The sequence below is a fragment of the Alligator mississippiensis genome, chromosome 7 (genome assembly GCF_030867095.1).
Source record: "Alligator mississippiensis isolate rAllMis1 chromosome 7, rAllMis1, whole genome shotgun sequence".
In the NCBI taxonomy this organism is placed as follows: domain Eukaryota; kingdom Metazoa; phylum Chordata; order Crocodylia; family Alligatoridae; genus Alligator; species Alligator mississippiensis.
In genome coordinates this window covers 60,825,662-60,838,207 of record NC_081830.1, presented here as the reverse complement: position 1 = coordinate 60,838,207, position 12,546 = coordinate 60,825,662, and the positions used below count along the sequence as shown (strand labels likewise).

The following is a 12,546-nucleotide window of genomic DNA, read 5'->3' as shown; positions in this document are numbered from 1 at the left end:
TATACTGAAAATATAACATTTTTCCTTTTGAATAAAAAATGTAGGGAGAGATGTCTGTATCCTCCCTATCACTGGGACATATTTATTTAATCGTCTTGTTTTTTTTAGGGGAATGTTAATCTCACCCTTTTTCCATTGCAAAACAAAAATAAGTCCAAGGAACCCAGATACCTGAAGCATTAGGAAGAAAAGGCTCCATCCTACTTCTAAGATGCATATTGAGGAACTTTTTATAGTTTACCTTGACTTCTCCCATTCATTAGGATCACATAAGGGGCTGAATTATGTACCATTGAATTGATAACAAAACTTCCACATCACAAGTTGAGCCAGAAGCCTGACAGGAATTGTAGTGTCACTGTCTATTATAATGGTGCAGAATTAAAATGGATACATTTGATTATCTATTCCCCTGTGTTCCCTTCCACCTGCCCCCTGCCTCACCTCCAAACTGTATGAGAATAGAGGTTATATGGATTGCTGCAAGCAAAGTCAATGTGACTGGGGCATCCCTGGGAAGTGTATCAAGCTGCACTGGGGCCACAGGACCAGATGTGAGGAACTGGCCTACAATATATACACACTGCACATCATGGGAGAATAGGCCCAAAGTTATAATTTAGCAACCCGAATCTAAAATAAAATAAAAATAGAAAACAGTGGAGTAGAAACTGCTAAGAACTGATCTGTATGAGATTATATATTGTGCAGGCTGAATTTTTTGTTCAGTGAAGCTTAAATCACAGTTCCGGTGAGGTGTATCATTTACAAATTGGATCAAATTCAGTGATCTGTTTTAGCTGGGAAAATTTTTTTGGAAAAAAACTCAGAACATCTCAAAATATTTTTTACTTCATTTCAGAATGAAAATGTCATTTCAAATTTGATACAAATATTTTTCAAAAAAGGTGGTTGTTTTATTTTGGATTAAACAAAAAAAAAAGTTTCAGCCTGACCTTCTTTGCTGAAAAACCTGAAAAAGTAGGTCAATCTAACTGAATTTGGTATTTGGTTCAGGTACCAACTGAAGAAAATCTATTAATAACAGCATTTTAATTCTGTTATTGTATTTGGTTCATGTTTATTACATCATGTTTATTACTCTGTTTTTGTGAAAACCTTCTTTATTGTGTTTACCAACCTCTTTCACGAACCACTGGCAGAATGCAGGGGAGATCCATTCTCTTGCATGGAAACCACAGTCTATAAAGATGGCCTTTTTGTTGTGACCACTTTTTCCCACCTATAGTAAATTAAAAGTCATGTATAAAATAACCTTTGTGGCACACCAGTTGTTAATACTTTGTCACCCAACTGGTATAACTTAACATCAGTATGATATATATTTCTTGATTAAATTGAAACCTAATACTCAGAGTGCATTCCTGCCTCTAGGTAATCATGATGTGCAAGCTGAAGTCATGAAGTTGCATTTGCTTTATTTTTATTAATTCCATTAAGCTCATGTTTTCACAGATTGTTTGCTGCACAGTGATGATATATTTCCTACTTGTATTACTAGTTGACAAGATGAAGTAAGATGATTTATTCTTGGAAATTCTGGTACTATTTAGGGTCAGTAATCTTGGGATCCCCCCACTCATATTTAATTTTAGTATCTTATATCATGTAGCAAGAGCTACAGGACAGAATATCATATCTGAAGAAAATACAGACAAATTGGGTTTGTTTCCTATTGCCAGATAGAGACATTTATAGATACTTTATCGTAAGTGGGTTTACAAACAACAGATGGAATGAACATAAAGGTAAATCATTTACATTGCCCAGAGGAATATGGTTAAATTTATAGATCTGAACTTTCAAAAATTTATTACAGGTTTCTTTTAATAAACCCTTTGCCTTAAATCAAAAGGAAGAAAGAAATCACAATAAAAGTAGTCTATAAACTCTTTGATTTCTGAAAAGCTTTATGATAAGATACCAGAATTAAGTGATGGCTTAATAAATGTTATAATTTTATGCATGTTAATAGGACAGAACACTAGTAACAAGAATTAAAAACAGTTACCTTGAGGAGATACATGGGCCGCCCTTCAAAAGTACTCCCAATCACACTGCGAGAGACAAGGTCTGGGCTCTGAGCAGCCATGTCTGCAGTCCAAGCAGCTATCTATTTAATAAAGTTATGAAGTATAACTAACCCCAAAACAATACATTAATAGATATTAAGCCAAGAAGGAATTGTGACTTATTTGTCTGACTTCCCATATAATGTAGTCCATATGACTTCCTTTAAGCAATCTCTATTTCTACTAGACTGTATCTTTGTAAAACATTTGGTCTTGACTTGAAAGTCTCCAGTGAGAGAGAATCCATCTTAACCCTTGCTAAGTTATTGCTTTGGTTTATTACCTTAATTGTGAAAAAAATGTACATCTCTTATTCCTAGCTTCAACTTCTGGACACTTTTTCTTGTTGTACCATGTTCTGCTATGATCAAATTCCCGTTCCTTATGTAGGAATTTATAGACTGCAATCAAGTCCTTAAACTTTTCTTTGTTAAACTTAGAAAAAGCTCTTTTAATCTTCCTGCATTAGTATAATTTCTTAATCCATTCTGTTGATCTTCCTCTGCATCTGTTGCCATTTTATTGTCATCCTTCTTGGACAGAGTATTCCAATAGCAGTCATATCAGTAATAAATACAGAGGAAATAAACCACCTTACTTACACTAAACATCCCTCTGGTTATACATACATCCAAGAATCTCATCAGTCACATGAGTACTTTTATTCTTATTTATTATTTGTATTACCATATGTTGAGGAGCTATAGTAATGGAGCAGGTCCTCATGGTGCCAAGCTTTGGATAAACAGAATAAAGATGCTCCAAAGAATTTATAATCTATGTATAAGATGAAAAACAGCTAATGGCTATAGAAATCAACAGGGGGCGAGTTCAAGGACATTGTGAGATGTTACTTGTTAACATGATAGGCTGTGCTTTAAGGACACCAGCAGCCAAAACTTTTTCAAGGGTTTTGTAGACATCAGAACGAAGGGATTTGGGCAGGGTTTGGAGATGGATTAGGTTTTAGTTTTGCATACATTAAAGGGGAACAGACCAAAGCAGGAGTGGCAGCATGGAAGAAAGAATGAATGTGTGTGTTTGAAAATGTAAAAAGTTGGTCACAGAGACTACCATTTTTGGCTGATCAATTAGAGGCAGGATTTAACCACATGATACTGAATAAGAAATGACAGATAATATGGGGATAGGTTAGGGTAGGAGAGTGAAGTATGGAGAATATGGACAACCTTATCAGTGGAAGAAGGTCTCCTTTGCCATAGCATCATGCTGGGAATTTATATAATGATCCAAAAAGGTAACATATTTATAGACTTTACCATTTCCCAGTTGTTGTATTTGTTATAGCTGTGCCCAGTAGAACGAATGTTGCTGTCAAACTGAGTATCCCGTAAGGCCTGCACGTTGTCAATCATAACTCTGCAATAAGCCGATAGTGATAAGTATAAAGAGATGCATGCAAGTTATCAACAGCATGAAAATCTTCAACAAATTAGGCCTCTTCTTTTTGAGAAAGCATCGTGCACATTGATCTGACTACTGGAACTCAGGCCACACTGATGGTGAAATGAAATGTGAGATTTGATTTACATCTTTGACCACAACATATGGTGAGCTCAAACCTAGATTAAATTTATGCTTTGCTCCTGGAATGTAATCAGGAAGCAATAAACTCTTCCTGGCCAGTCTTTGTCCACTGAGCCTATCCTCAGCTCCCACCCTCCCTTTGTCAGCATGCCTTTAGAGTGCCAGTTGGTCACTGCAAAGAACGTAGCAACACTCTCAGAATAAACTTAAGGAACAAAGGCTTTTCCTTTGGGGCAGTCCTCTCCCCTATGTCTCAGTTGAGCTGATGGTACAGAAAGACATTTGACCTGTCATGCCATAGCATGACGATGTCGCATCCCAATGCAATGACATGTTGTGCAAACAGCAATAACATGGCAAACTTCCCTCTATCAAACCAGATTCCCAGTGTTCAGACTCAGTTTGGCAGAGACATTATACAGATGGAATGAAACATGCCCTGGCTCCTTCATGGTATTTTATATAACCTTAAAATGCCACAACAAGGTGACAAAGAACATGGCACTAGAGTAGTTCCTGTTGCTCGTTGAATCTCTGCTGTTTACCTTTCTTATTGCCTGAGATTAATAAAGATAGTTTAACATCAAGGACTACCTTGGGGCGGTTTACTTTTTGTTCAGCTACTTTTACTCTGGCTACAAGAAAATAAAGTCTCCATTGTTTTCCCAGTGCTTGTCTTATCCTGGTTGGGTAGAGAGGACAGATTTATAAGAACATTCTGTCCTTGATCATAGCAGCCTAGATAGAAGAATGAAAGGTCAGTTTGCTATGCACCTCTAGCCTTTATATCAAATACTTGAGATGGATACACTGACATGATGTCATGGCACTGCAGCTGTACTTCAAAAGAATTGTATCTACTCTAGCTGTCACAAGGACACTCCGTTGAAGTTTGTCAGGGACACCCTGTAAGCCTTCTCACCCTTGTTGCAATCAGAAGATAGGTGCGTGAACTTGTAAAAAATCATGTATACTAAAGGAAGTTCCAGCACGTGTCAGAGTAACTCCTCCCTTGCCTAGGAAATCCTACATAACTTCATTATGCTAAAGAGAGATCTGATAGCACTGAAAATGATAGTGGTAATTATAATTTTATTTTCATGATATAATGTGGGCCATACATTTGTTTCACATGGTGCTTGGGCTTCTAATAAATATCTCTATGAATGGATTCTTCACAGATTGAAAACATGTAGTTTGCAAATTTTAGGAACTAATGTAATGAGAACTTCACTATCTAGTAGGGAGGAATTGGAAATTGAGGCTTAGACAAGGGGTTGGGAGCAAAACCCTAACTCTATCTCACCTTTGCTTAGGACAGCCCAGCGTGGGCTGCGAGTGGCTGCAGTGCAGGGTGCCAGCCACAGAGCGGGGGAGGGGCTGCTTTTCTCTGCGCTGGGAAGGAGCCTGGGGAAAAATTAAGCGCAGGGGGGAAGCAGTCCCTCACCTGTCCCATGGCCAGTGCTCCCTGCTGCAGCTGCTCACAGCCCACGTGGGGTTGTCCGGAGCAGGCACAGGCAGCCCCAGGCAGGTTGCAACAGGCTGCAGCATGGGGCGCCAGCAACGGTGCGGGCAAGGGGCCGCTTTTCCTCCCTACGCTCAGCTTTTCCCCAGGCCACTTTTCCCTTGGTTCCTTCCCTGCCCAGGGTCCTCCCCTGCCCTTCCCCACACCTTACCTGAGTTTCTGGTGTGGGGCAGCCATGTGGTCCCAGGCCAGAAGCCCCTGCTGGGGCTTCCAGCTGGTGGGGAGGGGCTGGGCAGGCCCTGCTGTTGCAGGAGCCCTCTGGGCTTCCCCTGGGTCCTACTGCCCTTGGTTCCTGTCATTTTTGACAGGAACCAAGCGCAGATCAATATTAATTTTCTAAATTTTTTAGGGGCCCCACGGGCTGGATAGAATGGCCTCATGGGCCAGATTTGGCCCACAGGCTGGATTTTGCCCACCCCTGCCATAATAGTAATGATTGTCACTAAGTGGACATGAGGTCATTCACAGCTGTCCCGTGGATACTGGCATGTGAGGAAGGGGGGAAGCAGAACATGCTGAAGAATTTATTTTAGGCCTGAACATTTCTATGGGTCTTGTTGCCTCTAGGGAACTCCTGCAGATCCACCTTCATGATTCCTCTCTTTACTGGCCAGCAGTTCTGCCTTGCCCTTGTAAAGGGTTTAAAGGGAATGTGGCTGGTACATCATAGGAAACCTGAAATTTAAAGTAACCAGTGGCCTTGTGACAGCAGGGGAAGGGTGCACATGACTAGAACATACTCATATTCCATTCCATTCTGCTCCAGGATGTTTTCAACATCAAAAGACTTGTCAGCTTCAACCCGAAAATCAACTCTGGTTTGTGGTTTTACTTGTATGACAGAATCTGGATGCCAAAAATCAACCTGAAAAGAGGAGTAAATGAGAATATGTACATATGTAATTGCAACTTTTACATTAGTGTATAGTGATCTGATCTGATCGCAATTAGTATGGTGATTTTCACTGTCTTGTCATTATATTTCTGCATTTGTGAAAACAAACATGAAGATAAGATTTCATGGGAAATTGATTAGGATGATATTAGAGCATGCAGTTTACTTATCATGGGCATGTCCAGATAAGCGTGCACATGCCTGTTGTGGCATCTCAAACCAGTTTGAGACACTGTAAGAGGCACGCTAAGAATGAAAAAAATGTTCCCTGTGCTACATATTTGCAGTGCAGGCTCTAAATTTGATATCTGGATTTCCAGGTATCCAAAAAAAACTATCCAGAAAAAAGCCAGCATAGGGTATGGTTCTACAGCGTGCCCCAAGGCAAGCAGAGGCTGGGTCCTCCAGAGACACTCTGGCATCTGGGCAGAGAGTCTCTATGGTGCTCCTTCTGCCCTGGCATGCTGCCTCAGTGTGTGGGGCAAACAGGAGTGGGGCAAGGCTGCGGTGCAGCTAGGTCCCAGTTAAGCAGGGACTGAGGGTGCGGGGGGGCTGTGTGGTTTCTGGTGGGGTATGTGGGGTGGGTGTGTGGGGAGTGGTGGCAGAATTTGAGGGGTGGGAGCTGCCACATGCCTGCTCTCCCACCCACTGCAGTGCACAGCACCTGGGACAGGCAGCAGCAGCCAGCTGGGCCATATGCTCTGTGCATGGAGAACTGGCCTGGCCTGCATTGCCCTGCCCTGTCCACCCTGCTAGCATGCCTTTGGACAGGACTGGAACAGCTCCTGCTACAATCTGCGGCTTGTGTCCAAAGGCATATGCTAGCAGGGCAGGTCAGGCTGGGTCGGGTTGGGCTGGGCCAGGCCCATTCTCCATGAGGGTCAGGCTGCGGTGCATGGCTGTAGGGCTGTGCCTCCAGAGGGCCATGACCACCCCAACAGCCTGGTTGGCTGCTACTGCCAGTGCCGGGGGCTCTGCACCACAGGCAGAGTGGGGGGAGCAACATGTTGTGGCCCTCCCATAGACCTCCCCACAAACCCCACATCTGCCACATATAACCACACAACCCATGCTCCCTACATCTCCCCACATCCCCCCATGTCCTCCTACACCCACCTACACAGTGCACATCCACCGACACCCCTTCCCACCCTCCTCCTGCAAACCCCACATCCCTCCATCACACACTCAGTGTGCCCAGCTGCCAGACAGGATGAGACCTGCTGGCAGGAGCTGTGGGTGCAGGGGCAGCTGTCCCCATATCTTTGTTAGTGAAGGGGTAAGGGGGAGCTGTGATTTTTCTGTGATAAGAAAACCAAAATCAAACAGAAAGCATATAGATATTTAGAATTTATTTTATTATGACGATAGGTAGGTTTCCAAACTGGTAGGTTTCCAAATTGCTTTAACACTGTAAATATATCAATAAAACACTACCCAAATGATTGATTTCTCTCTGTGTCAGATATATATAAAAATAGAATGCTCTTTTGTTTTAATTGTGGAAGGACATGTATTTTGGGGTATTTTAAAGAGTGAATTTGGGATTTTTTATCACAGAATTTGTAGTTTTTAAATATGGGAACACCAGGATTCCTGCTAGTGAGGCAAGTGGTAGGACCTAGGCAGAGGAGCCTGCACAGGGCTGGCACCTGGGACCCAGCTGGAGGGCAAATGAGGTAGCTGCCCTCCTGGCCATTTGGAGCCAGGAAGGACATACATGACAGGTCAAAGCAGGCCACCACACTGAGAACATCTTCCAGGTGATAGCTGCCCAGATGGCAAGGTGGGGGCACACATGGCAGCAGTGTGGCACAAAGGCCAACTGTGCAGCCATGGCCCACTGGCAGCTGGCCCAGAGGTGCAGATGGCTCTGCTGCAGTGCTCATGCCACAGCCCAGGTGACCATGTGGTCCCTGTCCAGGTCTGTCAGATGTGCAGACATGGGGCTGCAGGTCCAAGGGGGCAGATGGTGTTGCAGGTGGCAGCAGGTCACAGCCAGGCAGCAGCCCCCATTTCCAGACTGCAGCAGTAGATAGAGGGTACAGGAGCCACTCTAGGTCAGGGCTGCTGCAGCAATCCAGCTGGCATGGGTGGGGCTAGTGTCCCCATATGTCAACTGGCTAGGCCTCAGAAGCTCCTGAGAGCAAGTAGCCCTGAGATGCTCACCAGGGCAGCTTTTTATACTGCTGGGACCAGCAAAGGTGCTGGCCCCAACCTTCAGCTCCTCCTGGCTGCAGATCTGGGAGGAGCTGGGCAGGGTCAGTTTGCCCCAAGTGGCACAACTTGCCCTATACCAAAGTGCATGTTCAGGCTTGTTTGTTGAGGCAAAAATCTCTGTCACAAATTTGTGATGCTCCTATTTGAGCTGCTGCAAGTGCACATGCCTGCATGTGTGCATGTGCCCCTTGAGAGTTATCTGCATTCAGATGGCAGTGATACTTTCTCAAAGCCTTCAGTTCAGTGAAGCACTCATCACATGCTTACAACTGGGACTGCAAGCAGGCCCTCCTTCCTGAATCCTTTCCAATTTTTCAATATTAACTTTGAAGTATATACACCAGAACAGGATTCAGTATTCCGGTATGATCTCAGTAATGTTATAGACAGAAGCAATGCCATCGCTCTGCTTCTATGACCTCCTCTATACATGCAGGTAAAGATGCAATGGGATCCCACAGTCGCACATTAGATCCCATTATGCCTTATTGTCAGTGCAGGAGCAGGGGACTGCTACAGGGTGGTCTTGCCACCCTGTGGCTAGAAGATTGCCATAGGGACACACTCCTTGTTTCCCTAAGCCCTTTTCAGTTATCCTACATTTTTGTAATTGTAACATGCATTCTTTGTTCCCATGTCCCTAACTTTTTGTGTAGCTGTATTAAGTCATTTTATTCAAGTAGACTTACTTTGTAGACTACTGCAGTAGCCTTTACTGAGCTACCTAAGTTAGTATGGAAAACCCATTTGTACCCATAATTATTTATCAATCCACTAATTTGGGTGTGGATTTTCAATTTCACTAGTCAGTTTTCTTCAATCTCTAATTTTACTAGTCACAATTGTATATTTCTGTCGAGTTAATCAATAAAGGCATTGAATAGCATTGGTCCTACACTACATTACACTTAGACCCCAGTAGGAAAATTAAAAATTATTGTGTAATTTTTTGGGGATCAGAACTCATGACTCAATCCTGTAATCTCCTTGTAGACAAACCTCTCTCGATTACAGGGAGAATTCTGCCAACAGGGTTTGGAAACTAGGCCCTGATCCCACTGAATGTGGCGAGAGCCCTTCCTACTTCATTGGAGTTCTGCACAGATTTAGGAGTGCCTCTATGCACTGCTGCCTGCAGGCCTAAGGCTTCAGGGTTCATATGTGTATTCAGATTTTTAAAAGGCATACATTTTTCTGGGACCTAAATGGACCTATTTGTGTGAATAAGGAAAGTTGATCAAAGTAAAGATGTTTCTAAGGCACTTTTTTCCCTTGGTATCTAAGCACTGAACAATCCTTGGGGATTATAATAATGTAAACAGGGAGCACTGTCATCTAAATATATTATGATAAATTGATATTCACTCTTTAAGATTTAACTTGCTGTTTCTAACAATAAGAAAAAAAACCCTCTTCCATTTTTGTTATTGCCTTATTTATTTATTTATTTATTTAATGCTTTTTCTTTTTTGCATGTGCTAGTAACATGCCATTCCTTAAATGGATGTTGCTTACAATGCAGTTTCATTACAGTCTGTGATTTTCTAGCATAGCTTAAAGGTTTCTTTTCTCTCATTTTAAAATGATTTAAGAAGAAAGGATTTAGCAAATATAAGACTTTCAAAATGATTTGATTCCAATAAAAATATTTTCAAATATACTTCTTTTGTAATACTATTTTTGATGCAAAGCTGATTAAATATCTTGGTCCTTTTTAGTCAATAATGTCACTTCTTGATGACCAAGTCAATTTTAATATGATTATGTTTCTTCTTTAGCTATTCCCTCCTTGAATGTAAAGGAAGTTGCAGATGGTGTGTGCATGTACCAGTACTGTATCTGCATGACTCTCTTTGCTAAAACATGTTACCAACTGAGTTCTGATTGTCAACTCTGTTGAGCTTTCCTTTTGCTTGTTTTTTTTAAAAGAAATATTTTTTTTTTTCCTTTAGGAGAATATCTATAGTATGAAGGAAGTGCTTAGGGGGGTGGGGAAAGGAAGGAGAGGTGTCAGCATACCAACAGCCCTGTTTTCCCATACTGTACCACCCTGTTGTTGCTAACATCCCCTCCACATCTGCACATCATTAAAAATGTCATGTATTCATCCCACAGATAATGGTCTTTTTTCTACCAACAGCTATTTTACAACATCAAAGCTGAAAGGAAATACTGAAAACACATTTGCTGTCTTTACTGTTTTTTCTCATGCCACCATATATCTTCCTTAAGGTCAATAAAAAGCAGGCAGCTCCATTCAGGACAGAAGAAAGCTTTAAAGAAAACTCAGAAAGGAAAATAAGACACAAGACAGAGAAGCCAAGGAAGTTCAAATAGGTGAGAGCCTAGTTTTTTTAGATTGTATCTGAGTGAACAAACTCTGTTTTAACTCTTAAAGTCAGAGTGCTCAATCTGGAATGTTGATGCATTTCACATGAAACTTTATTTGCAAGTATCCTAAACACACTTTACCTTTTGGTTTTATACTTTATTATATTTGCAAATATGATTATAGTTTAAAGTCTGTAGTAGAATTTATTTAACACCTGCCTTAGGACTCCTGATAGTTTGACAGCCAAATTCCCACTGAATGGAGTGGAATCAGGCTCAAGCTTTTCATTTAGCAGTATGTGATGCAATATTTTTTTATTGCAAAAACAACAAAAAAAAATTTACTTCTTAGCTTACAATATATCTCACCCCATGCAATCTATTTACCTTAATGTTGCTGGCCAAGGTGTTGAGGAATTCTACTTGCTCTTCATTGTGAGGAGTTACACGAAAAACTTTCTCTCTTAGAGGGGAGAAAGAGAAATGGTTTTAAACAGGCAATTCCACTAAGAGGGTTTTAGGCAGCATGGAAAGGAAGATGTGCAAAATTAAGCAATCTGTATTCTTACCTATCATAGAGGTGATTATGAAGTTGAGCTGAAGCAGCTGCAAGACCTACAAGAAAAAATACAGCCCACATTTTTTTGAAGTAGGAGGCAAAGGATTGATCTCAACTGTTTTTATAATCTGGCTTGTCCTGGTCTTTTATTATGTAACAAACCATCCCAATGATTAGCTGATTGATTGTTCTTCTGACCTTGTTTTATTTGCACACTATTTATAATATGCATATTTTCTTGTACACCTGTGGAAACAGGTAAGAGTCTCACGGTTGGCTAATGCTCAGTTTTAGAGGCTGAAGTCACAGGCTAAGTACAGGCATTCAAGAAGACTGCAGGAGAAGCACTCTTAACTTTTGAGCTTTAGTCTAGGCACCCCCATTTAGGTTAGAGGAAGCAGAACACATGTTCGTCCTTGTTGGGTAGGGGGGACTTGGAGCCTGCCCAAGCACAGCAGGTGGGGTGAGGCTCTTGCATGCCTCCTACCATGCCCAGTAGGCTCCCTGGGCTGCCAAAGACTCCTGAGCAGAGCCAAATGTCTGAGTTGCCCCGATTGGCTGGCATGGACATCACATCCACCCACTTGGAGACCCCTTCCCCACGCATACACACAATACCCAGGTGTCCAGGGCACAACTGGGCCATAGATTTCCATATGGCTGATAAGGATGATGCCTGCCTCTTGTTTAACACTCCACTCCCTGGGGTGATGGAGAGTAGGCATTATGCTCCCAGGATCCCTGATTTTGTTATCAGTGACGTCATTGCCTTGCCAGTCCTTGTTGGGAGCCTGGCCTACCCCCTCCTGCTCTGGCTCGTGAGGCCCTGTGGAGGGGCCACTGAACTGCCAGAAGGAGCCCTTCAAGTACAGATTAGGCCTAACACCATGAGCACATGAGATGCAGGCATGGGGGAGAGGGCAAGCTCTGCTTTGTGTGTGGTCCTGATCCCACACTGTGGCAGGTTGTTTGGATCCACAGAGCCCAGAATGACTGCTCCCTCACCTGCATGCACTGGGAGCCCTGCCTGGATCAGTAGGACCTGAGAGCTTAGAGTGCCCATGCCCTGTCATCAGACCATGGACTCCTCTGCCCATACCCCAGGCTGCCTAGGCACTGTCCTGCTCCTCCCCCCCGTCCAAGGACACACAACAGTTTGTGGGAAAATGTAGTTCAAGAAAGAGACGTGCCTCATTTTAATCAAATGTTGTCGCTGCCAAACTGTTAGTGTGTTTAATAAACAAAAACTGTGCAATGTTGCCCGCTCTGGAAACACATTCTTAGTTAATATGAGAGAGTGGGGAAAGATGCTGCCTGCACCAGAGGGGGCTCAACTTAAACTCAAAACCTTGGGATGGCAGGGGGAATGCTGTGT

General features: G+C 42.6%; 1 protein-coding gene across 2 annotated transcripts in view; it reads right to left on the bottom strand.

The window, feature by feature from the left end:
- The window catches only part of LOC102570215 (carboxypeptidase B), a 28,452-nt gene extending 17,200 nt beyond the window's left edge, over nt 1–11,252 (bottom strand). The window contains exons 1-6 of one of the 2 annotated variants that reach the window (XM_006258046.3): nt 11,182–11,252; nt 11,000–11,075; nt 5,907–6,031; nt 3,374–3,473; nt 2,033–2,134; nt 1,142–1,243 (exon numbers count right to left, since the gene is read on the bottom strand). In XM_006258046.3, the coding sequence (XP_006258108.1) occupies nt 1,142–1,243; nt 2,033–2,134; nt 3,374–3,473; nt 5,907–6,031; nt 11,000–11,075; nt 11,182–11,252 (576 nt within the window). Of the gene's footprint in view, nt 1–1,141; nt 1,244–2,032; nt 2,135–3,373; nt 3,474–5,317; nt 5,391–5,906; nt 6,032–10,999; nt 11,076–11,181 lie in introns of those variants that run through there. The other variant, XM_059731018.1, reaches the window with a different exon arrangement.
- Nucleotides 11,253–12,546: the final 1,294 nt, after the last annotated feature.